Source organism: Capricornis sumatraensis, chromosome 4 (genome assembly GCF_032405125.1).
Source record: "Capricornis sumatraensis isolate serow.1 chromosome 4, serow.2, whole genome shotgun sequence".
Classification (NCBI taxonomy): domain Eukaryota; kingdom Metazoa; phylum Chordata; class Mammalia; order Artiodactyla; family Bovidae; genus Capricornis; species Capricornis sumatraensis.
Genome location: NC_091072.1, coordinates 29,790,203 through 29,817,585, shown reverse-complemented (window position 1 = coordinate 29,817,585; position 27,383 = coordinate 29,790,203). Strand labels below are relative to the sequence as shown.

Sequence of the window (27,383 nt, the reverse complement as noted above, 5' to 3'; positions counted from 1 at the left end):
TCAAAACTCAGTTATCTTTGACTCTTCTTCACTGTGCCAAGGATAAGTTCTTCATGCCTAAAAGACATTATAGTAGGCTGGGAAATTAAAAAAGAATGTTGATTTTTAAGTTTCTTACTATCTTTATTCATACAAATAAAGTAGTCACGAGCATTAAGCACATTTTTTTGGATGGTTTACAATCATGTATATAGGTTCCAACTTTGGCATTTAAGATATTAAACATTTTATGAATTTAATTATTAAAATAATAGAGTAACTTAAACTTGTGCCCCCAACTTTACATTGGCCATAATACTTTTCACAGTGTACAGGATTTGAATTTGAAGATGAAAGTACACACACATATCCATCCCAGTGACCTCTTTTTAAAGTTACCTAGATGTCCATTTTGGACATTTGGGTTAATGGGCTGAAAACAACTGCATTACACTACATTTACAAGCAAACAAGAAAACTTTTATTTGGGGTAGTAGCTAAGAAAGCAGCTTCTTATGGAGACTGAAAAAAAAAAAAAGGAAGTAGGGGAAGTATGAGAGTAATTGCTATCCTTAGGAAATAACTTTCATAATTCAAAATTTTTCATAGGATCTTATTAAGAAGGATGCAATACCAGTATAACATTTAACAGACATGAAAGTAACTCTCAATAAGAACCTTGCCTAGTAATTGCTGACCTTGGATGAGTACCATTTCTAGTTGCATGTGTAAATCTTAAAAATATATATCTTAGGTACAAGTGAACCAAATATAAAGCAGTGCTAGACAGTCCACATTTTTTATGTTCTTGAAAATGAAAATAAAATGCTGCTGATTTCTTCATAAAAATATCCCTTAAATCGTAACAACTTAAAAGGTATCTTGACTTACATCGGAGAATGTCACATTTTTCAACCCCTATCCCTCTACTTACACTTATCAGTGTAAACTAATCATGACAACTGTTGTAAATTTCTCTTTGAAAAGATAAGTATTGTTGTTCTTTCTGACTTTTGCTTCAAGCTGAGTCCCTGTTATCAGTAACACTTAGATGAAACTCCCCTGCCTAAGTAGTAAAAACTGAAGGCGTTAATTTAGAATCTAAAATCAAAGTACAGAGAAAAAAAAATTTTTAAGATCAAAGAAAAAAAAAGTACAGCTTTTATGTATAAAATTAAAATTGTACCATACGGCATATGACATATGGCAGCAAAGACTATATAAAATGTATTCAGAGACTAATGCTATTACATAAAAGGATTCTTCTCTCCCCTAACAACTTAAAAACCAATTGAATAAAATTGGCTGACTCACTACTGGGAATATATTCAAATGCTGAATTTTAAAATTTAGCATTATCTTATCTCTCCTTAAACACAGGTTGTTACACAAACATCGAAAAGCGCAATAAGGTAAAAGACAAAACCTTGATTTAGTACAGCTGAAGTTCATAAAGCAAAGCACTAAGTGATGTAAAAACCTATACACCAGAATATCAAATAACAACAAATGAACATTATAACTCAAGGAAAGCAGCAGAAAAATCTTACGGTCAGGTTGTTTTCCCACGAATTTTTTTAACTCCATTCTCCCCACCCTTCTCAAGCCCTACCCGAAACAAAATCTATCAATGCAAACTAAGACCAAGACATTCTGAATTGGTGTTTAGCAAAATGCAGTTTGGCTTACTGCTGAAGGTGTTTAAGAAAAGTTAAGTTTGGCATACACGCTACAGAGCTTGATCAACCCAGAAAAACAAAAAACAAATCTTACTGTGTTTACAGATCAAAAATTCACACTAAAAAAAAAAAGACAGATTTGGCATTTAATATAGAAACTTTGCAATACATTTTAATGTATACAAAAAAGGCCAGTAGTGAAAACGGTGATAACTAGAACAGCAGAAGCAACATGACCGAGATATACTTCGTTGTACAAGAGTCTACAGATTGACAGGAAAAACACTCTGATTTCAAGAGTCAACTATATTACACCCTACTCACACATCACTAATTTCAAAAGGTCTTTGAAAGTGAAACTGGCAAAAATGGTACTTCCAGGATTCAATACAAAAGGCCAAAACAAAACAAAAAAATTGGCTGACATTTATAAAGTAGCCTCAGCAAATACGGGATTTTTTTCCTCCTTTATCATTAATATTTTTAGTTTTCTTTGTCAGCCTTTAAAAACAGTAGCTGGAGCCTCTAAAGGGCTGAGAACAATGCATTTGTTTCTTACGTTTCCTCTCACTTAAAACAATAAACGCTGAATACAGCAAAACCCATTAACAACACCCCTTAAAACTCTGTCCTGACACAACTTGGGATCTGCTTCTTGGTTCCTCAAGCTGGTGGTGCTCGTTTGCTAATTCAACAAATACTTGCTTTCGCTTATGAGGATCTGGTCCTTGGACAGACTATTCACAATGCAGGAGCTCTAAAGAAACCTAACTTCTCAGAATCCTTACCTACTTCCCCTGGAAAACACAAAAGAGGAGCTTCTAAATTGAGCTTTCTAAGACTCACAATTTGAAATGGTCTGGAATGGTTGATAAAATTTTTAAGATCTAACTCAGTGCACACATCTATAGAGGTAGTAGGCACCTCTGGTGAATCACAAGGACTGCCCTAGTGCAAGCTTCTGTCTTCTCCTCAAATCTAAATCAGCGCCACCAATGAGAACAAATTTCAAGATCAGTTTCATAATAACTATCTTACAATCAAGGTATAAGTCACACCACCCAAGTTCTGAAGCAAATAGAAAACCAAGTCAGTCAAGAGCTACACTCACTGTATAAAACTTACAGAAAATGAAAACAAAACAAAAACACGTTAAATGAGAACTATATAGCTAACATTTTGGTCCAACGTGCAGGATGCTATCACAACTGCTTCATCAGTCCGACAGCTGAGCCAGTTTCTATGTTGAGAAAAGACACAGGTATACTATCATTTCTCTATGAAATATATACATGGCTCATATAAACACCTCCTCGCAGGAAACACTGATTTTTATATTAAGTTGTCTTTTTGAAAACCATTTTGCCTCGAATTACAATACAAGTCACTATTTGTACACCTTAAATTGCTTAAACCAGTATTTAGATGTCTACACAGAGAATCACAGCATTATACAAGAGCACTTCAACTAAGAATTGGATGAACAATGTTTAAAGTAAAAAGAGTTTTTATAACCAAGCTGTACGGACATTCGGGGGCTTAGGTCTTAGCAACAGGCCACCACCAGTTGTGTCAAAAGCAGATCGCTCACTCTTACAGCTGAGGCCACTGGTAGCACTGGACGTCCTGGAAGCTCCTTCTGAAAATAGACAAAGAGCAAGAAATTATCTGAACTAACTAAATACACAAATCATCATCTGATACACTTCCTTTCCTAATCCGAAGCCCAGATTAAAATAAAACTGCCTTCTCTATCTCACATGTGTTTTTAATAGTCTAATTCTATTCTCAACCAGGAATGTACTTCAGAATTCCCTGCGGAACTTAAAATAACAAACATAACCAAACTCTATACAAGGGCATTTTGATGCGATAGATTTGGGGTGGGAGTAAGTGTTCTTAAAAGCCTCTCAAAGGATTCAAGTGGGAAAAATAAAATCTCTTGGTATAACCATTTATACATTTATTCAACAAATAATTTTGCACATTCAAGGCACGATATTGTGAGTTATTGGAATAAGATGCTGTCTTAGTCACTAACTCTACCAAGGAAATGATGCGTGGAGGATGAATGAATGGAATTAAACTAGTTATCAGAGTGTTTAAGACTACAAGTGGTTCCAACTTTCTGTTAGGACTAACTTTTACAGACTTTATAGCTTAGAACACATACATAAAGTAACGGCACAGACTTCTGTAGGGAAAGCGGTCTGGCCTTTCCCTATGTTGTACACTCCAACACTCAGCGGTCACTCCCACCTGTATTCTCTGGGTGTGTAACAGATCATATACTGAGCATTAAGAGGGACTGATCTGAGGACTACAGATTGCTAATTCTTGTCTTAGTTACCAGTGAAGAAGCAGCAGCATGCACTAGGGCCAGAAGACACTACTGAAAATTCTTCACCGGCTAAAGAGACTGCTTTGGCAACTTTAAACAGTCTATCTGTTTATTTCTTCCTTTAATAAGCACACTGAAATTAAAAGTTTCTCCTCATTACCTACGAGACTACTGATATTTTCAGTTGTTTAACCTCCTGGTTTCCTTCCTATGTTGCCATTATACGCTGTAAAAAAATGAAACCTGAAGTTAAGTGAACTAACACAAAACAAGGCATGCCAGTGAAACAGAACAGACTGCATCCCGGAAGTCAGCATTTAAAACTCTATCAGAAGAACCTAAGTCATATACTTTTAAAAGGGAAAAGGGTACAAACAAGTACAAAGCACGTATGCGTGTGCTTACTTAGTGAGCTGTACTGGCTGAGGGTGGACCTCACTCGTCTGGAGACTGGGGATGAGCTGAGATAACCCATGTTGCGGTGATAGTCCATCAGCTGCTCTGAGCGTTTCATGCCAACTGTTGGCTTCACAGCTTCAAGCCTTTTCAGAAAAGCCTTCATTTAAATGAACAATTTAAAAGCTAACGTTAGATAAATCACAATCGTTTTTTAAAAAGGCAAACACTTTCTAGAACCTGAAATTCACAAAATAAAGTAGAAAAGACTTCAAGTCATACGGAAAAGATATTTCAATAATAATGTGGAAAATCTAAAAGTTTCTACCTGTCCTACAGCTAACCAAAACCACTATGATTTTAACAACTAATTGTAGACACAGCTCTCTTGCTTGTCAGGTTACAATCTTAGAGAAAAGATGCTGTAAGTTGAAAAATATTAAACCTTACTTTCTCATAGAAATTACATTATGGGAGTAATAATGCTAAGAGCCCAGTGTTCAACCCTAGAAATGACTGTGAACATATGCTTAGAGAGGAACTGACATATATACATTTAAGAGCATGAAATAATGTCATTTCTTTCAGCGAGTAAAGTGAAACTAAACCGTACTATAGGAAACTATAAAGTACCCTCCTTGACCTCTTCCCTTCTCCTGCTAAGATTATTCTTGCAATTTTTCTTAAAAATAGAATTCATATTGTGTCCAAATGAATATATGGAAACATGGTTTAACAAGAACAGTTTCAAATTTTATTTATTTTTTTAATTTTTTTTTTTTCAAATTTTATGAATTAAAAAAATTATCCCCTTTTGAAGTAACAAAGTTCTAATACAGTTGGGTCTTTATGTAGCAAGTACGCCCTCTACTGGAGAGGGCTGTCCTCTTCACCTGTTCTGCACCGCACCACTCCTTTTGCCTGGAGGCTTGCAGCCTCTGGGATTGCTAAGGAGCTGATGTTAGGGAACTGGAACAGAATTGCTTTAGTCATCATGCCTGTGGGCCATGTGAACTGGTCTCTATCACTAGAGATGGAGCAAATGAAGGATTATGAATCATGAAAATTACAAAGTAATGGACCCTGGTTGTGCAGTACATTGGACACAAAAGTGGTGTGTGTGCACGTGTGCACCCTTGCATGTGTGTTTTGATTACAACACTCCGGCAAACAGATTAAAAAGTGTATTATCTCACACTGACGAACCATTTGAGCCAATTCAACTCTATATAAGGGTTTGGTAGGTGGCTGGTTATACAATGAATACACAAAAGTTGATGGTTTATGAAAATAACCAATCAGAAGACAAAATAAAAAATGTCATGGCAGTAACATAAAAAATACAGTTTTAAAGAAAATTACAAAACCTTACTAAGGTCGAGTGTTAAGAAGGCTTGAGTAAACAGGACATACCATATTTCTAGATTAAAGAGTGTTTCTAGTACCCAACACTCTGCAATTAAAATGTAAATTCAACACAATTCCAACAAAAATTTAATTAAAAAATTTTATAAAGAAAAAATAATCAGCTATTTTGAAGAATAAATGCAAAGGACGAGCCAAGAAAAAAATATTACAATGTATAGAATTAGTTTTATTTTGCTTAATAAAGCAAATATTTGCTTAATAAAGAAGAGTTAAACATAAATCTGGACAATTACTATTCCTTCAGTTCAGTTCAGTCGCTCAGTCGTGTCTGACTCTTTTGCGACCCCATGAATCACAGCACGCCAGGCCTCCCTGTCCATCACCAACTCCCATAGTTCACTCAGACTCACGTCCATCGAGGCAGTGATGCCATCTAGCCATCTCATCCTCTGTCCGTCCCCTTCTCCTCCTGCCCCCAGTCCCTCCCAGCATCAGAGTCAACTCTTCACATGAGGTGGCCAAAGTACTGGAGTTTCAGCTTTAGCATCATTCCTTCCAAAGAAATCCCAGGGGTGATCTCCTTCAGAATGGACTGGTTGGATCTCCTTGCAGTCCAAGCGACTCTCAAGAGTCTTCTCCAACACCACAGTTCAAAAGCATCAATTCTTCGGTGCTCAGCCTTCTTCACAGTCCAACTCTCACATACATACATGACTACTGGAAAAACCATAGCCTTGACTAGACGGACCTTAGTCGGCAAAGTAATGTCTCTGCTTTTGAATATGCTATCTAGGTTGGTCATAACTTTTCTTTAATTTCATGGCCGCAGTCACCATCTGCAGTGATTTTCAGTTCAGTTCAGTCGCTTAGTCGTGTCCGACTCTTTGTGACCCCATGAATCGCAGCACGCCAGGCCTCCCTGTCCATTACCATCTCTCGGAGTTCACTCAGACTCATGTCCATCGAGTCCATGATACCATCCAGCCATCTCATCCTCAGTCGTCCCCTTCTCCTCCTGCCCCCAATCCCTCCCAGCATCAGAGTCTTTTCCAATGAGTCAACTCTTCGCATGATGTGGCCAAAGTACTGGAGTTTCAGCTTTAGCATCATTCCTTCCAAAGAAATCCCAGGGTTGATCTCCTTCAGAGCCCCAAAAAATCAAGTCTGACACTGTTTCCCCATCTATTTCCCATGAAGATACTATTCCTTACAATAACATAATAATTTGTTTGATAAATTATGCTTATTTCACCATTTAGCTTTAAGCTACTTTTTCTACTTCTTGTGAATTAAGCTTTTGATCCAGAGCTGCACTGTCCAAGGCCACAAGCCACATATTGTTACAGAACATTTAAAATGTGGCTAGTTCAAATTGAGATATGCTCTAAGTATAAAATATACAACAGACTTCAGAGACTTAGTACCAAAAAACGTAAAATATCTCTCAACAATTTTTTGTATTTATTACATGTTAAAGTGTAATATTTTTTATATAGTCAGGTAAATATTATAGTAGAATAATTTCACCTGTTTCTTTGATGTTTCTAATGTAACTGTTAGGAAAATTTAAATTAAACATGTGGTTCACTTTATGTTCTACTGTTCTGAGTATAACAAATAAGATCCGACTATGAAATGGAGACAAATATTGTTCACATATACAAATTACTAAGTAACAAAATAAAAAGAAAAAAAAGCGGTAATTTTCCATTGCTTATTAAAATAGCTGAGATGTACAATTGATATGGGGTATAATAGAAGCTGTTTGCCAGTTTTCATCTCGTTTGTATCTAGAATAGTCCCTAGATATTAATGGCTTCAACTTCTCAAAAGTAAACCCAAGTTCCTCAAAACAATAAATATAGAATTACTATATGACCCAGCCATTCCACTCATAGGCACACAGCTAAAGGAACTGAAAGCTGGGACCTGAAGAGACACCTATAGTGCAGCATTATTCACAATAGCCAAAATGTGCAAATAATCCAAGTGTCCATGGTCAGATGAACGGGGAATCAAAATGTGGCATATATATATACATGGACTATTACTCAGCCACAAAAAGGAATGAAGTTCCGATACAGGCTAAGGATGGACCTTGAAAACATAATGGAGTGAAATGAGCCAGAGACAAAATGACCGAAGAGTCTATTATTCTACTAATATGAAGTATCTGGAATAGACAAATAGAGACAGAAGGTAGAGTAGAGGTTGCCCAGGGCTGAGGGGAAGGGAGAACAGAGCATTACTGTTTGGCACAGTGTTTCTGTACGGAGTGATCAAAAAAGTTTTGGAAATAAGTAGTATTTACTCACAATTCACAACATTGTGAATGTAATTAATGTCACTGAACCGATCACTCAAAACAGGTAAAACGGCGAACCTCCCTGGGGGTGTATGGATAAGAATCCTGCCTGCCAATGCAAAGGACACAGGCTCGATCCCTGGTCCTAGAGGACTTCACGGGCTGTGGGGCAACTGGGCTTGTGCGCCACAACGACTGAAGCCTGTACGCTCTGCGGCCCGTGAGCCACAGCTAAGCAGCCCCTGTGCCCGAGCGCCCGTGTACTCTGCAGCGAGAGGAGCTGCCACAGCGAGACGCTCAAGCCACACTAACGAGGGGCCCCTGCTCCCCGCAACGAGAGAAAGCCCGCATGCCGCGACAAAGACACAGCCCCGCCAGGAGTGGACCAGAAATAAACATGGCAGTATGCACATACTAAAACAATAAGAAGACACCGAAAATTTTAAAAAGCTAAAGTGGCAAATTTTGTTACGTTTACATATGACTTAAAAAAATGAATCATGTACTTTATCAGAACCCTCTGAACTGTATACTTTAGATGGGTATAGCATGGGTAAATTATACCTCAAAAAAGATGTTAAAAAGAAAAAAGTAATCCCGAAGCGAGGAAACCCAGATATGATTCTACCACCTGCTCTAGCTGTTTACCCATTATCATAAAATGTAAATGAATCCTGAACTTGCTAGAGTGATACATAGAAAGTTACCATCTAGTTCACTACCCACCAACCTCATTTCAACTTGTTCTGCTATAATCTACTCCCTGCCATGTTCAGGCTAACTCTCTTGACCAATATTTTACTATTTTTTGCAAATATACTACCCTAGCTCACCAACTCTTGGTGTGATAGTAATAAATTCATAAGAGTTACTCTTACAAATTCAGGGTAAGTAGATCTGTACTGATGATGAAACATAATAGGGATGAATTTGGGGAACTGTTCTGGTAATTTTAATAACAGCTTTATCACTTGTGTTGACTCTGAATGTATGTGTTCACTAAGAGTCTAACTTTAGTTGAAGATGCTACCTGGGTTTAAAATCTTGGCTCAGTCACTTGCTTAGCAGCTCCTTGTCCATGGGTTAATTATTTAACCCTTTTAGGTCTCAATTATTCTACCTGTAAGATGTGGATAAAAATAAAGTATGTCCCTGAAAGAATTATTTTCTGGATTCAATTAGCTAATATTTAGAAGACACTTGGAACAATGCCCAGCATTAAAAAGCTCTGTAAATATCAGCAATTATGAATTGCATTTTATAAAGAAAATGATATGCTATGAATAGTAGTTTTTTAATGTGAAGATTTTCAAGTTTCCATATATATATTTCTTAGGATATCAAAGGACTATTACTGTATGATTTTTAATAATCAATGTCTTTCATACATTCAAGCAGCAGGGCACCTCTCTGAGAATGTGTGTATTATTTAAAATAAATGATATATAAATTATTTTAGTTTTTGAGGATAAAATGAAGTAAAATAGATTAAGCTAGTGACTGAGTACTTCACAGAAGATGTATGTATCTAACCCTTGGACACCTTTTCCTATATTGCTATAGTAATTTAACAGATCTAGTCAAATAAATAATAGACCTTGCAGTATTTTCATTTAATACTCCCTTAAAATATAGTTTCCTGGATAAAAAAAGCACATACTGTTACCTTCCAGGCTCATGGCTCGTCCTGTGTTTTATGCCATACAAACCTATTCCTACTTCCATATCATTTAGAAAATTTGGCTGTGTTGGGTTTGCTGAAAGTTGGGCTTACAAATCAGTACAAATGCACTTTATTTGATGACTAAAATGTTGATCAGTCACTTACCAAATTTTCTCTTTCAATCCTTTGTTGTTCCCTCTGTCTGTTGAGAGCACTATGATACAACTTAGGGGGAGGACCAGTCGATCTTGGAATCATACTCTTGCTTCCTGGTTTCTCAGCCTGTCTCGACAGTTCTTTCAAAAGCCTCTGATTTTCTCGATCAATCTGCCTCACTTCCTCTCTTGTGAAAGAGTAGTTTTTCCTAGGTGCTACTGAAGGCTGATCAAAGTGATGTTTCTGTGGTCTCTTTTTATCTAAGTGCAGAAAGGCTACAGAAGTGAACAACAAAAAAAAGTGAACAAAAAAGGAAAAATGGCTAAATAAACAGCAATATGATGGCATAATGGTATATGCTTTAACTTTTATAAACGGAAACTACATTAATTCATGATAAGGGATGTATGGAATAATTTCAACGACATCCAGACTACAACTGGGTAGAAAAAAATACAGAGGCAGCTTAGAGGTTTATGCTCATTGGGTTCTTTGGGAATAAACGCTATACACAAAACCATGAAAACATTTTAATAAGAAATGAACAAGGCACTGGGTGTAGACTGCAGATATAATTTATGGAAAATGCTTTTGTTGTGTTCATTGCATGTTCTCCTAAAGGAAGCTTAAAAGTTAGAAACCTCTGGTGGATTGCATTGACAGAATACTCAGTTGAGATGGTTTTTATCAGTCAGAAAGGCATCCCAAGTGGTGCACAAGATTCCATGTGCAATGCAGGAGATGCGGGTTCGAACCCTGGGTCGGGAAAATCCCCTGGAGTAGGAAGTGGCAACCCACTCCAGTCCTCTTGCCTGGAAAATCCCATGGACAGAGAAACCTGGCTGGCTACAGTCCATGGGGTAGCAAAGAACTGGATACAACTGAATGACTGAGCACACTGACACACATAATTCAATAAAATAAAATGTTCTCAGCAACGCAAACAGTGGCCCGAAAATGGCAAAAGCAAACCTAGAATATTCTGAAACTTTCAACTTAACCTGAAAGAATTTTACTCTACAAGACTTACGGTCTTGATATTGGCATTGTAACAAATACTTCTACTATAAAAGTCAAACTATTATTCCTGACTAGACATAAGCCAAATGAATACCTTATATAAAAAGCTTTTAATCAAGAAAAATATTTTGTATACTATGATTATCAAATGAAATTTTTATCGACATGCTAAATTATCAGTATTTCATATTACTAGAACAATTTTCAGCAAGTCACAATTATTACTGAACAGTTATCAGAAATTTCTAAACATATTAAGCTTGTTTCACCTAAAGTTTCTGCTAAAAATGAATGTATTATATCAGATTAGCATTTGATATAATTTGGTACATTTTTTTGAACAAATTTGGTACATTTGTTTTAACAATATCTTTTTAAAGTAACCATTGTTTTAAATTAATCATTTATTTGGCTACACTGGGTCTTAGTTGAGGCATACAGGATCTAATTCCCTGACCAGGGATTGACCCAGGCCTCCTGCACTGGAAGTGTGGAGTCTTAGCCACTGGAAGTCCCCCATTATTTGCTTTCATTATATCGGAGTACCTTTATGTTCATGGGGTTCTCATGGAAAGAATACTGGTGCTGTTTGCCATTCCCTCCTCATTGGAAAAGACCCTGATGCTGGGAAAGACTGAAGGCAAAAGGAGAAGAGGATGACAGAGCATGAGATCGTTAAGATAGCATCATGGACTCAATGGAAATGAATTTGAGCAAACTCCGGGAGATAGTGAAGCTCAGAGAAGCCTGGCGTGCTGCAGCCCACGGCACTGCGAAGAGTCAGGCACACTTAGTGACTGAACAACAACCATCTTGTTGTTGTACTTGTACTAAGCAAGTACACTCTTTTACTTGCTTAGTATTTTATGCTGTTACAAGCATTTTTAACCCCATTTAAAAATGTGACTGGTGCAGAAAAGTTAAATCCTTTGAGCAAGGTCACAAAACTGTAAATCTACATCTCAACACTTAAACCAGACGATCAGAAATTAAGGAAACTTTAAAAAAATATATTAACAGTGACTTCCTGATAGGAAAAATTAGGAAATTAATGACTAGTAATTTGTTGAAAAGCTCACCAAACTAATCACGAAACCTGAATAGGAACACATTTAGAAGGAGATATATAAATTATCTTACTTCCAAGAAATATCTATTTTGTAGAATTGAATAAGGTTTCTAGATTAATTTAGCCTTTAAAATTAAGTTCTAGTGGGAATTAAAAGTAAGCTATTTTCCTAATGTCATTTACAAAAAGCTTTTATAAGTAAAATAAGGCAACAGCTAAAAATAAAATAAAGGAAGGATTTCAAACTAATTCATTTAAAAAAACAAAACAAAACAGCATTCTAACCTCCCTTGATGGGAAAAGTATATGTTGAGTGCTTACATACTGATGCCAGGTATCATTAACACATTTTTCTAAAGTGGCTACTATACACTTTAGTATGAGGCAACCTCCAATATATGATCCACTGTCTTTCCAATTAAGATAGAAAATAATATTAATTTGAATAAAGTTTCAGGGATAAAAATATATTAATATAAATATGTACATTATTTAAATGACACATGTAAGAAATACTGCTTTTCCCTAATTTTCGTTAATGAAACATTTTGCTCAAACTCTTTATAGTATTTCAATATGTCCATTATCACTAGAGCCACTTCTTGACTCAGTAACACCATTTACTAGAAGTACCAGCTTAACTTGCACCTAAACTGTGATACAGACAGCATTTAAAATGTTTATGTGAATACTATTAATGGAAAATTTATCCCAAGCCATATTATGTCCTTATTTACATAATACTAGTTTTTCTTTAAAAAAAATCCACCCTGTAGGCATATTCATGATCCCGATTAAAAAAACCAATGATATTTGCTTTTTAAAATGATGTTTCAAAGGTTTTTTTTTTTTTTTTAAATCCCAACTCTTGTAACTGAGAGGTGATGATTCAAGGAATAATAACTAAATTTACTAAGTTTCTTTATCTTCTTTATGAACATCTTATCAGATGAGAACTTCTGAGACATTCTTCCGGTCTCCTTCCTTTGCATCTGGGCAGGTCTGTGATGGCGGGGACCAACACGATACAGCCCAAGGCTGGGCAAAAATAGAGACAGATGCAGCCCACCCCGCCTTGTCTCTGGAATCCTTGTGCTTGGGGCCCTGGGCCACCCTGTGTCTGGCTGCCCTGAGGCTGTGAGGCTGACTACCCTGTGAGGACATCAAAACCACATAGAGGGGCTATGTGTGGCGTGGGCACTGTGATCCCAGCCTTCAGGTCATCCTAGGCTGCCACTTTACCCATCTAAGATCATGGTCTGTCATCAGAGCAATAGTAACTAACACACAGAACAAAGTACCAGGAGTAGGGTACTACTTCAACAAAAACCTAACATCTGGAGCACTAGCTTTGAGACCAGATAGTAAGTGGAGCTAGAAAGGGTTGGAGGAGACTGCTGGTGAAGATGATCAAGTGGCAGAATTTTAGCAACACTGGTGGCTCTGACAGCAAGGAAAATGGAAAACGTACCTTCTGCCATTGGTGGATTTTGCTAAGCAGATCTCCAGGGAAAATCTTTAAAGTATCAATAGTTTATTTTACCACCATAAGAAGACAGGATAGAAAACAGATGAACTAAAAAAGGAATCGGTCAGTTTTCAAGCAGGATTTATAGAGAATATCACAGTTGGGACTTTTGGGGTTCAAAATTATTACTATGTCGGCTTCCTAGTCTCTCCTGGCAGAAGATTCTCAAAGTACTCGAGCTAAAATTGAGGAACCACGCCCAAGGAGCCACAGCTTCCCTTGGGACTTGCTTTAACCCTGGATCACCAGGTGGGAGGGATCTTGGAAAAGGGGGAACATAGTTTTGCACTTGGGAGGAATGTAAATCAATGTATGGCCAGAGGGTGGACTAAAGAAGTTTTGCAGAGTGTCTGTGTTATTTGACACTCCTCCCATTAAGAAGGAGGGTCTACGCCCCAGCTCTTAAATCTGGGAAGGTGTATAGCCAATAGAACATGGAAGAAATGATGCCACATTGCTTCCGATGCTAGGTCATAAAAGGTGGTAAGGTTTGCACCTTGTTTCCTGGAACACTGTCCTCGGGGCTCTGAATCATCTGCACTGAGGCTACGGTACCTGAAGTAGCTAGACCACAGGGAGAGGCCACGCACGAGCCCTCTGCTCAGCAAGTCTGGGTCTCCAAGTCACCCCAAGCCCAGACACTTGATGTGTGAGTACACCAGCACTCAGATGATCCCAGGCCCCACCTGTCAAGTCATCCCCACCTTTGAGTCTCTCTCTATACCCTAAGGGACTTCCCTGGTGGCTCAGACGGTAAAGAATCTGCTTCCAGTGTGGGAGACCGGGGTTCGATCCCTGGGTCAGGAGGATCCCCTGGAAAAGGGAATGGCTACCCACTCCACTATTCTTGCCTCGAGAATTAAGCCCGGTGGGCCACATTAGTCCATGGGATCGCAAAGAGTTGGACACAACTGAGCGACTATGACTATACCCTAAGTACTAGGGTAATTTGTTATGTAGCAATAGAAACTGCTATCTCATCACTTAAAAATATATATTATGTAATAGAAAAAACAAAACAAAACCCATGGGCCAAGTGCAGCCCATAAGTGGGTAGTCCATCCTTTTTTTTTTGTCTAACATCTACCAATCTTCCATAGTGACTACGGCTTTATCAATTTCATCATCTAGCTCTGTTTGGCTTTTATCAAACACTTCAAATCAACGACTGTCAAATCTTTTTTAGTGTACCTGGTCAGTTGGTTCATGTAAAATACTCTTCTTTGTCCCTTTCAGCGATCTTCACATCTTAAATTCTATTTTGTGTACTAATAAGATTGATATTTCTATTTCCTCCTTGTTACCTGCCTGGCATAACTTTTTCAAACCTTTACTTTCATTCTTCCTATACTATTGACATTTTAAACATCTTTGCAGGTTGGACTTGATTAAAAAAATTTATCCCCTCTGATAATACCTTCTGATAAGTCAAAACAATTTACTTATATTGTTTGATCTCTTCTCACAATTTTTTATCTTCAAAAAAGTGCTTTTTTTTTTGGTTCTTTTCCCCCATTTTCCCCCTTTTCGAAGACTGACTATGCTAATTTATTTTTTCTCTAATAGATTATAAATCCATTCTTCAGGTATAGAAGTTCTTAAACAGACCTCACACCACAGGTTTACTGAGGACCCCAAATAATGTTTATGTAGGTTATATCTATCAATATTTACCATGTTAGAAATTAATGGTAAAAAACTGAAAGATATCTGTTAATTCATCTGAAAATAATAAACCAGTTCTATGTAAATATCACATTTTATAAAAATAAAAAATTAGTGAGAAGAGAAGCAGAGTTGAACATTTCTGTAATTTTTTACTGCCTGCCTTAATAGAAGACAGCCAGAGCGACACAGCCACGCACACACATCTCACATGTCCCTGGCTTAGCTCTATGGGGAAAATGAAAAAAAGAAAAACAAAAATATTCTTGGATCTGAAAGCTTCACTGGGCAAATTCAGCAGAAATAATAATTTGAGAAACCTCAAGAAACACCATATGCATAGACTGACTGCCACAATTAGTATTTAAAACATACTCTACTGCTATAAAGAATCTTTGGTGGGATATATTGGTGGCTCCAAAAACAGATGCATCAAGGGGGAAAAATGCCACTTTGTTCTTGGGCTTGTAGTAACCCTGAGCACCACGTACGGTATGGGCGGGTCCTGTGGTCAGGGATCCCCAGAGGGCAGCAGACTGAATAAAGCTCTAGCCCATGTGCCTAGAGACTGAGCCACATTTTAGCTCTGTTTCCGAGTCAAAGCAGGATAAGATTATAAGGTAGAAGCAGGAGGCAAAAACTTACTGTGTGTATTTCAGACGGCAAACCTAAGACTAGTGAGTAACTGTTACAAAATCCAATTTCAGTGAAACTTAAGATGCATACTTCCTGACCGTTAGCACTTTGGACAGAAGTGTCCCACAGTCCTTTAGGTAACAAATAGTGTCTAATGCGGGGATTCCAGCAAAGAATAAGATCCTGCCCTCATGTTGCTTACACTAACTCCAGAGTCTCCTGAAAGGAAATGGGCTTTTGTGACCGTGAGGCAGGGGTGGGGGTGAAACTTCTGCACAGCACGTTCAGAAGAGTGCTTCTGAGAAGGGGATGGATAAGCTGAGGGCCAAGCAACAGACTGAAGTAGCCTCTACAGAGAGAGAGGCCAACCTCAAGTGCAAATACTCCACGAGTGCAAAGTATTAACATTCTATGAACAGTAAGGAAGTACTGTGACTGGACAGAGAGGTAATGAGAGAAAGAGGAGCTGAAGGCAGTAAACATATGATGGTGAGCCATGGTTCATCAACTTTAACTGCATATTAGACAAGTGCACCAGGCTCTCCATGGCCCAAGCATCAGTACTTAATAGTTTGTTTTAATAATTTGCGTAGTTCTCCAAGAGATGCTCACATACTTCTGGGATGAAGAGTCACTGAATGAATAGTCTGTTGAAAGTGAAAGTGAAGTCGCTCAGTCGTGTCCGACTCTTTGCAACCCGTGGACTGTAGCCCACCAAGCTCCTCCGTCCATGGGATTCTCCAGGCAAGAATACTGGAGTGGGTTGCCATTTCCTTCTCTAGAGGATCTTCCTGACCCAGGGATCGAACCCAGGTCTCCCACATTGCAGGCTGATGCTTTAACCTCTGTGCCACCAGGGAAGCCCTTAAATAGTCTGTTAGCCTATGGTAAGAAATTTGGTATTTATTTTTAACCTAAGAGTTAAGCGCACTGAAGAGTTAAGAAGGAAACTACTAGGTCTGATCTACTTTTTTAAAGATCATTCCCATTGTTAGGGGAAGAAGCAGATGGGCAAGAATAGAAAACTCAGTCTTGAAAGTTTTAAGAGATTGAATGAGCATTTATCAGGAAAGGCATGCTGAGTGGAGACTTAGCCACTAGATGGTAATAGGCAATGTCAAGAATCTGATTTTGAATTCTACTTTGTGTACTAACAAGATTGATACTTTATTTTCTCTTTCTTATCAGCCTGGTATATCTTTTTCAAGACTTTACTTTCTGAGTATTCTTCCTTATACTATTGATATTTTAAATAATTAAGCAATCAATGAGTAACAATCAAAGAAAACCTATAAAAGAGGGGACATTCACAAGTGTAAGTTGCTCCAAAATACATTTTATCAATCTATGAGACTCATTTGACCAAATAAGGGACTTATTTATGCCCTTCTATCAGGCCATGACAGGAATTTACATAATGTAAATTATGTAGCTGAAGATTTATTCTTTCAACTAACATTTCAAACAAATGATGACAAGAGAGTCTTATTTGCAACTTAAAAACTTTATCTTCAATTGCCCTAAAACCTAACCTGCAAGCTCAATATTTTTAGTTTTGTATTAACTAGTCACAGATGAAGTTTGAGGTTGCTTTTTCTTCACCTGGAATATACTGTTTCTTTCAAACTAAATAATGGGTATAAATATATTGAGTCAGAAATACAGTAGTCAGGATTATCTTAATTCTTAAATCCTTCTATCTCAAAAGTAACTAAAACTTGAATCATGCTATTTCATCAACTTGGTAATTATTTTCCAGTAATTCTCTCTAGACTTAACTTAAAATCTGAATTGTCTCCGACAGTTTACTCTGAGCTCTTAATTTGCCAGCATTCATGCCACCTTCCCTTAAACTTGGTGCTCTTGCTTTCTTTCTTAAAGAAAGTGAAATATATCTTACACCCATGTCTCCATCAAACGTAGGAAAACATTATCCGCTCTCCACACATTTTGAGGCATTTTGAGTTTCTAAGAATCACTGTGAAGTACTTTCTAGTCCCAGTTGATCAGTTTTACAGTAATATAAATAATGATATTCCAGGTATCTTTAAATGAAATAATTTGGTTACATTATAATAATATATCCATGATCTCAAACAATAAAACACACCTACTAGAAAAATCGAGGCAAATTCATAGCATTTAATATTTCAGCTCAATATAATATTAGGTTTAATATTTACCTTCAATACACAGGACTTCCCTGGGGGTACAGTGGATAAGAATCCACCAGCCAATGCAGGGGACAGGGTTTCGATCCCTGGTCTGGGTGGATCCCGCATGCCAAGGAGTAACTAAGCCCATATACCACAACTACTGAGCCCACGTGCTGCAGCTATGAAGCCCATGCACCTAGAACGGGCGCTCTGCAAAGAGAAGCCACCAAAATAAGAAGCCTGTGCACCCCAACTAGAGGGTAGCCCCCACCCCTTGCCACAACTAGTCCATGCAGCCAAAAATAAATGACAAAATAAAGGCCCTATCTCCAGATGTAGTGATTTAAAAAATAAATTCCAAACACAGCGTTGAAAATTACCTTTTAAGAGATGACTCAGGTCCATTGTGTCATGTAAGACTTTTTGTTTATATCTGTGGTCTAAACTGGAATCCAACGGCGTTGACTTTGAGGTGAGACTGGGTTCATGTTTTTCCTTCCCTTTTTTGGCTGATTTCAAAGATTTCGAGTTATTTTTCGAATCCTCAACATTTTCATATACTTCTTGCCTCACATTTTCTTGCCTTTTAACTTTCATTTTTCGGTCACTTGAGGCACCCAGTTCGAAAGACTGAACCGGGCTGATGTCCGGGGTCGATAACGGAGTGACATCCGTCACAGTGTCTTCTGATTCTTCAGTGTCATCACCAACCTTGGGTTTTGTACCTGAAGTGTGGGCTCCTGGTGATTTTTCTCCTGGTTTATACTTCAGTTTGGGTGACAAGTGGGTGGTGCCAGGGAGACATTTCTTCAGTGATGGAGATGAATCAGACAGGCCGACATCAGATCCGTTATCTGAACAGCCTGTATCAGAACTTGAAGAGGAGGACAAAGAGGAAGAGGAACTGCTTCTGGAATACTTTTTACTTAGGCTTTTCTTGAAGTTATTCGGCAGCTTAGCTGACTTCGACCTGACATGATGCTTTTTCTCATCATCAGTGCTCTCCTCTCCATCTGTATAGTAGTCGTGCTCACCGTCTTTTACAGTTTGGGGAAGGCTAGTTGGAGTGGGCAAGCGTATTTTATGTTCCACTCTAGCATCACACAATTTTGATCTTGAAGAAGTGGTCGAGGACGAGGAATTTCCAGCTTGTGCATTATCATCTTCTATAGGGTGATCCTCTGGAGGGGTTTTCCCATTGCTCTCCGTTCCCTTCTCAGTAAGATCATCTTCCTTTCTTTGTAGTCCGAGTTTCAAGTTTACATTTTCCGTATCTTTGTCTATTCTCTCTTCAGCGTCATCATCCTGCTTGTCAAAAACTGAGCTGCTGTCACCTTTCTTTGCCTCTTCGAAGTCACTGTCAAAGAAAGAATGGTCCACCTCACCTTCTGATATATCGTCAAACCGATCCATGCTGGCAACAATATATCTGAAAAGGAGGAAAGTGTAACCCCATCAGACTAAGAGTAACTTCCAAATTACTCTTTTTATTTTTATACAGTAATTGCAAATTTTCCCAAACTGAGAAGTCTGGGTAATATATAAAGGGAAACATGAAAAAGAAAAAACCTACCATAAAAACAGTAACTCAGTGAAATGATAATGGGGGCTAGAGGAGTAATAACAAGTTATACCAATGATCTGAACAATAATAAGAGATCATCAAGGCAAGTATATTACAAACGTGGATATGTAGATGAACGCCAAAGAAAAACTGACTTCCATAAATTAAGTACAGCTAGAGCTTAGAGTCGGAGAAGACAATGGCAACCCACTCCAGTTCTCTTGCCTGGAAAATCCCATGGACGGAGGAACCTGGTGGGCTGTAGTCCCTGGGGTCGCTAAGAGTCGGACACGACTGAGCAACTTCACTTTCACTTTTCACTTTGATGCATTGGAGAAAGAAATGGCAACCCACTCCAGTGTTCTTGCCTGGAGAATCCCAGGGACGGCGGAGCCTGGTGGGCTGCCGTCTATGGGGTTGCACAGAGTTGGACACGACTGAAACGACTTAGCAGCAGCAGCAGATCTTGGAATGCTAAGCCAGCCCAAACAGACATCATTCTGGTAGACTGGCCGGTTAAAGACTCACATTTCTGGGGCAGGCTGAAGCTTCAAGGTTAGTTATGAAAGCCCCAGTTTGGTGGGATGGCCCAGCAGTCAGGACTCCATTTGGAGCCTGCAGTTTTCAATCAGACTCAGTTTAAAAGATGAGAAATGTGATCAAAATCTAAGGCATTAGCAACAGTCTCAGCTGCTGTTCTTAAGTTCTTAAACTTTTTGTTGTCCCTCTGTGTAGCATCCGTAGATTATGGCATTTTTGGTTAACCCGTGTGACAGTCACAGGTCACAGCTTCAGGCTCACAGTCTTAAAGCCAGGCATTCCCTTCTCCATTTTCCTGAGGTTCAGTCTTAGGGAGAACCCTTGATGGTTACTGGCTATGAATGTGCAATTAACAGCATTACTTTTAATACTAAAAAAAAACCCAAAACTTGAATAGAGGAATATTTTGAGCCCATTAAAATCATTATTTAAATCACAGGTCAGCAAACTACTGTGAATGGGCTAAATCTGGCCCACCACTTGTTTCATTAAAAAAAAAGTTTTATTGGGACACAGCCCCACTCACAGGTTGAAGAACTGTCTCTGACAGTTTTCCTACTGCATCTGCAGAGTTAAGTAGCTGTGGCAGATACCACAGGGCCCACACAGCCTAATATATTTACCAACGGATCCTTTGTGGCCCCCTGATGTTGGTGCTATTATCAGCGTGAAAAATGCATTAATATAAACTTGTTGGCTATATTGGATTAATAATACAATTTAGACATTTGGACAAACAATGAAGAGTTGAAAAATCAATAATCCCACTGCATTTTTAATGTTTCTACTACTGTTATTGTGATGGTGTTCATGTAATAAACTAAGCAAGGAAGTGATGACAGGGAGTCTGCACAGTGAAAAAGAACCAACTGGGTCAGATACTAAGGCTCAAAACGTGGTGTTACTGCTTCTCAGTTGTGTGTTCCTGGGCACATGGACAAGAAGGGGCATCACAGCCCTGTCTGCAACAATGCTGACAGAGGGAAAAACTCAATGTCCAGTCGGAGGAAAGCAGAGAAGAGAAATGTTGTGTATTATATACTGTGTATCAGTCAAAAATGATGAACTGAGAGCCACAAAAAGCATGTCTACCAAGAGAGTGGAATTGAATGACAATATAATCATGAAAAACTTAACACACATACACACACACAGACAAAACAGCGCTAAACTCTTCAAGCGGACAAACATATACATAAAATTCTACCAGCCTGGCCTGGGAAGACATGCATTAAATATCTAAGAGTATGAGCCTATCCAGGGAGGGAGGAGGAATGAAGCTGGAAAAAGGGGACAAAGGCGAAGAATTAAGAATTGGTTTTCTGTGATCATGAATCATTACAAATACAAAAAGGTATGACTGATCATTATCGATCTAATTCTGCCCACCTGAGTTCAAAGAGAAAAACAGCAAATAAGCTATTGAATGATAGACAGTGCTTATTAATAGTCATTAAATTCTCCCCAAAGCTATCCTTTTTTGTAAGATAATTCACACTTTAAAATGTCAAGGAATAAAAGAGCTGTGGTAGCCGTTTTATCCCACTGTTTAATGCCTTTAAGGATTAAAAAAATTTTAACAAGTTTCTTCAAATTCTAAAATCAAACAGTTTCATAGCACAGCCCAGAGCAAATTTTCTTAGCCAGTTTAAAACATAAATCTTTTCAAAAACAAATCATCCAAATTATTCCAACTTCCGTCCCTCTGCAAAACTTGTTTACATTTTTCAGGAAATAAAATTACTAACCTAAGTCTCATTTGTATTAGTGTTGTTATTCTACTACTACTAATAGTTAAAACATTAACTTAGTACTCATTAACTGAGTACTTATATGTTGTTGCTGTTCAGTTGCTAAGTCACATCCAACTCTTTGTGACCCCATGGACTGTAGCACACCAGGCTTCCCTGTCCTTTACTATTTCCCGGAGTTTGCTTAAACTCATGTGCATTGAGTCAGTGATGCCATCCCACCATTTCATCCTCTGTCGTCCCCTTCTCCTCCTAACCTCATCTTTTCCAGTGAGTCTCTTCACATCAGGTGGCCAGAGTACTGGGGCTTCAGCATCAGTCCTTCTAATGAATATTCAGGTTTGATTGTTCTAAGTGCAAAAGAAGTACTAACTCACGGACTTTTGACAACAACTTTTAAGATATTTTGTCACTCTCTGCTAAGTGGGAACTTGCTTGAAGCCACACAGCTAGTTAAGTGACCTGCCAGGATTCTAAAGTGGGCAGCTTTGAGGATCACGTGACTAACCACTGTTCTATTCTGCTTTAGAAATATGGTCCTAGCCTTATGGAAAGAAAAAACTGAGACCTTCCTTCTTTGAACTGTAAAACACGTTGTTGTGTTATCTATGATTTATTTGACAGTAAACAGGGGCCAAGATAGTAAAATAATCCCTCCTGTGGTAGGAAGTTTTAAGAGAAAGTGGGATTTGTTTAGCAATTAGGCTTTAGAAACAGTTCTTTGCAAAAAAGGATGGCTTGCCCAGTGAAAATTAGATACACATGCTAGTGTTTGCCACACATTTTGCTGGATATATTTGCCGTGCAGCAGTTTTCCTCTAGCAAAATAATCTGGAACAAATCTCACTGGCATCACAAACTGAATAAACTAGTTCAGTTCAGCTGCTCAGTCGTGTCCGACTCTTTGCAACCCCATGGACTGCAGCAAGCCAGGCCTCCCTGTCCATCACCAAATCCCAGAGTCCACCCAAAGCCATGTCCATCGAGTTGGTGATGTCATCCAAGCATCGCATCCTCTGCCCGTCCCCTTCTCCTCCTGCCCTCAATCTTTCCCAGCATCAGGGTCTTTTCAAATGAGTCAGCTCTTCGCACCAGGTGGCCAAAGTATTGGAGTTTCAGCTTCACCATCAGTCCTTCCAATGAACACCCAGGACTGATCTCCTTTAGGATGGACTGGTTGCATCTCCTTGCAGTCCAAGGGACTCTCAAGAGTCTTCTCCAACACCACAGTACAAAGGGATCAATTCTTTGGCGCTCAGCTTTCTTTATAGTCCAACTCTCACATCCACACATGACCACTGGAAAAACCATAGCCTTGACTAGACGGACCTTTGTTGGCAAAGTAATGTCTCTGCTTTTTAATATGCTGTCTAGGTTGGTCATAACTTTCCTTCCAAGGAGTTAAGTGTCTTTTAATTTCATGGCTGCAATCACCATCTGCAGTGATTTTGGAGCCCAGAAAAATAAAGTGAGTCACTGTTTCCCCATCTATTTGCCATCCCCACTGGATGCCATGATCTTAGTTTTCTGAATGTTGAACTTTAAGCCAACTTTTTCACTTTCTTCTTTCATTTTCACCAAGAGGTGCTTTAGTTCTTCTTCACTTTCTGCCATAAACCAGTAGCCTTAGGTAAATTTAAGTGTTAACATAGGTAATAAGAATTCAGAACTTTGAACTGATTTGTGACTCTCTATCCCAAACTGAGCTTGTGATCAAACCACCTTTCCAAAGACAGTAAACATTTTCCCAGGTATTTCTGGCAAGGAGGGTGACAAACCTGGGGTAGCATCGTACAGCTTGTATCATATTCTGTTTGGTCAAACCACCTTTTGGATGAAGCACTTAGCTTTGAATGCTATGGCAAAGAGTCTAGAACCTGAGTTATGATTAATGGTTTACCAACCAAGGGCTCACAGAAATAAAAGAAATAACTAAGGGAAAGGGTGTGTTCAGATACTTGAAGAGTAGTGATATGAAACAGACTTGAGAGCTATTATTTGCAGCTCCAGAGGCAGAACTTGCATCAACAAATAGAATGCATAAGAAAGCTGTTCTGAGTTTAACATTAGAATTGCTCAAAAATGGAATGAGCTCCCTTCAAGGATTATGAGCCATAAGTCATCTAGCCACAAGTCACTAATATTGCTGGAGCAAAGACGAGATGGCTATTTGCTGGGGTGCTGCAGAGGGAATTTGTGTGTCTGGAGGATATGACCTTTCGCAACCCTAACATGAGCTAGGTCTAAATCCCAAAGTCTATCCCTAAGCCAAATGACTACAGATACTCTGTGAAATCCATTTTTCATAGCTGTTTCCTGCCTTCCCTGTCTTCTTACCAAACTGGGAACTCCTGGTACCTTGCTCATCTTGATATCCTAGCACCTAAAGTCAAACCTGACAAATACTAGATATTCAAAGAATGTTTATCTGATGAAGGAGTTTGGAGTTAGGAGAGTTAAGATTGAGCCAGCTATGTAGGGCTTTCCAGGTGGTGCAGTAGTAAAGAATATGCCTACCAATGCAGGGGACACCAGAGACATGGGTTCAATCCCTGGGTCGGGAAGATCCCCTTAGAGGAGGAAATGGCAACCTGCTCCAGTATTTTTGTCGGGAAAATTCCATGGAGCGAGAAGCCTGGTAGGCTACAGTCCATGGGGTTGCAAAGTTGGACACGATTGAGCACAGCCAGCTATGTAAGCTGAAAAATCACCTCTTTCACCTGAGTTTTTTTCCTGGATAGTTTTCCATAGCTGTCCTTCATTCCCTTCCTACCCCACACACTAGAAGCAACTATCCCCTTATCTGCATTTACAAGATCCCTGTGAGTGTGTGAAAGTCACTCAGTCATGTCCGACTCTTTGCGACCCCTTGGACGGAAGTCTGTTAGGCTCCTCTGTCCACAGAATTCTCCAGGCAAGAATACTAGAGTGGGTAGACATTCCCTTCTGCAGGGGATCTTCCCAACCCAAGGATCAAACTCAGGTATCCTGCATTGCAGGTGGATTCTTTACCATTTGAGCCACCAGGGAAGCCCCACAAGGTCCCTGTAGTCCCCAACAACTGTAAGCATGTCTCCCTACATGGTCACAGTTCATGAGAAGGGGTGTGGAGATCAGTGTCTGAGAGACTTTTCAGGTTTATAGATTTAGGTTCCTAACATCCAACAGATGGGTTATTGTAAAGACTTAAGCATTCAGGTTTTTCCAGTAGTCATGTATGGATGTGAGAGATGGACTATAAAGAAAGCTGAGTGCCAAAAAATTGATGCTTTTCAACTGTGGAGTTGGAGAAGACTCTTGGGAGTTCCTTGGACTGCAAGGAGATCCAACCAGTCCATCCTAAAGGAAATCAGTCCTGAATATTCATTGGAAGGACTGATGCTGAAGCTGAAACTCCAATTCCTTGGCCATGTGATGCGAAGAACTGACTCCTTAGAAAAGACCCTGATGCTGGGAAAGACTGAAGGCAGGAGGAGAAGGGGACGACAGAGGATGAGATGGTTGGATGGCATCAGCAACTCGATGGACATGAGTTTGAGTAAGCTCGTGGAGTTGGTGATGGACAGGGAGGCCTGGTGTGCTGCAGTCCATGGGGCTGCAAAGAGTTGGCATATGACTGAGCAACTGAACTGAAGCATTCAGGTGACTTACTGAACAGAAAAAATATCCAACTGTCCCAACCACTAAGCAGTCCTTTTGATAACCTTCACTTCAGTTAGTGAGATTCAATTTACATTAAAGAGTAATAAAAACATGGACTTAATAAGATAGTAAAGTTTCTCTTTACAACATATTGGGAAAGCGTAAAAATCAAATGACAGTTCATTAGGCTGCAATAACCCTGCTGATACCCAATAAGAACAAGTACTTGCCAAAGCTGCCCAGGATTTAGTTCAGTTCAGTTCAGTTCAGCCGCTCAGTCGTGTCCGACTCTTAGCCACCCCATGAATCGCAGCACGCCAGGCCTCCCTGTCCATCACCAACTCCCAGAGTTCACTCAAACTCACGTCCATCGAGTCGGTGATGCCATCCAGCCACCTCATTCTCTGTCGTCCCCTTTTCCTCCTGCCCCCAATCCCCCTCAGCATCAGAGTCTTTTCCAACGAGTCAACTCTTCGCATGAAGTGGCCAAAGTACTGGAGTTTCAGCTTTAGCATCATTCCTTCCAAAGAACACCCAGGGCTGATCTCCTTTAGAATGGACTGGTTGGATCTCCTTGCTGTCCAAGGGACTCTCAAGAGTCTTTTCCAATACCACAGTTCAAAAGCATCAATTCTTTGGCGCTCAGCTTTCTTCACAGTCCAACTCTCACATCCACACAAGACCACTGGAAAAACCATAGCCTTGACTAAACGGACACTGTTGGTAAAGTAATGTCTTTGCTTTTCATTTAGACACCCATGGTTCGTAGAGCCCTTGCAGAACCAGCAATACAAATACCAACGCTTTCGTCTTACATCAGGAAAACACACAGAGGAATCTGGCATTTTTAACTGTCATTTTAGGTACTGGGACATGACGTTTCTGTAATTAAGACATATGATTTGGTCCAAAGAAGGTAACCTACTGGATACCCGAAAATCTCAGCCCAAAGGAAACACCTGTCTTGAGGGTCCTTACACTACCCACTCCGGAAGCCACGAGGTAGGGGATAACTGACATCATCCTCCCTCCTCTGAGTTCAGGGTCAAGTTCCGCGGAGGTGGGCGGGGGAGACCTGAGCCAGGATCTCCCGGGACGGGGTGGGGGGCGATCACATCTTAATTCAAGGCCGACCCCGACCCCACACCACCCGCGAACGCGCCCCGAGGTTAGGCCCGGCCATCCCAGCGCGGCCAACGAGGGGCGCTGGCCCTGCGATCGCGCCGGCTCCGGACGCCTCCGTGTGGGTTACGCCCGCCTACCGACAAGGCTACCTGGGCCGCAGAGGCGGCGGGGCCTGGAGGGCTGGGGCAGGGAGACCGGGGGGCGGCCTGGCCGGTCCGCCTTCCGCATACCGACCCTGTGCGCTCGCCACGGCCTGGCCTCGGAGAGGGGAAACGGATCCCGAACGCGGGGCGCAGGGCGCGGAGGAAGGGTCGCCCGCGCGCAGCTCACCGGGCGCCGCAGCCGCAACCTCCTCGCGCCGCCGGCGTCCCGGGCGTGCGCCCGCGCGCGCGCGCTCCCGCAGCCCCTCCAGGCGGCCCCGGCGGCCGCCCGAGCTTCCGGAGGCGGAGAGAGCGGAACGGGAAAGGAGGTCGCCTGGGCCCGCGCCGCTGATCCCGCGGGAACCGGGCGGTGCCGAGGCTCCTCGGGGCGGGCGTCACAGAGCGCGGCGGGCCCGCCCCGCTCGGGCGCCCTCTGGGATGGAAAGGGACGCGGGAAGAAAGTGACCTCCGCACCCTCGGCTGTGTCCTGCACCGCCCAGGTGTTAACTGCTGCCGCCTCCGCTGCTGACGAGGAAAGCCACTTTGATGGTCTTGTGATGTTGTACACAAACAGCAAGAGTAATAATAAATACGGAGGCAGCTGATATAAATATGCTTATATCAGCAAAGTTCGGTTTAAACAGCCCTGTGGGCCAGGGG

The 27,383-nt window shown here is 40.2% G+C and overlaps 1 protein-coding gene across 2 annotated transcripts; it reads right to left on the bottom strand.

Annotated features, from left to right (window-relative positions):
• Positions 1 to 1,676: 1,676 nt before the first annotated feature.
• On the bottom strand, positions 1,677 to 26,941 carry CFAP97 (cilia and flagella associated protein 97). Of its 2 annotated transcripts, none has more exons than XM_068970735.1 (5): positions 26,818 to 26,941; positions 18,342 to 19,390; positions 9,897 to 10,162; positions 4,405 to 4,555; positions 1,677 to 3,297 (listed from the first exon to the last, which is right to left on the bottom strand). In XM_068970735.1, the coding sequence occupies exons 2-5, from the start codon at positions 19,372 to 19,374 to the stop codon at positions 3,167 to 3,169; spliced, it is 1,581 nt and encodes a 526-aa protein (XP_068826836.1). In that variant the 5' UTR covers positions 19,375 to 19,390; positions 26,818 to 26,941; the 3' UTR covers positions 1,677 to 3,166. The 2 variants fall into 2 exon arrangements, with proteins under 2 accessions (XP_068826836.1, XP_068826838.1); XM_068970737.1 differs by having other exon boundaries at positions 1,677 to 3,294.
• Positions 26,942 to 27,383: the final 442 nt, after the last annotated feature.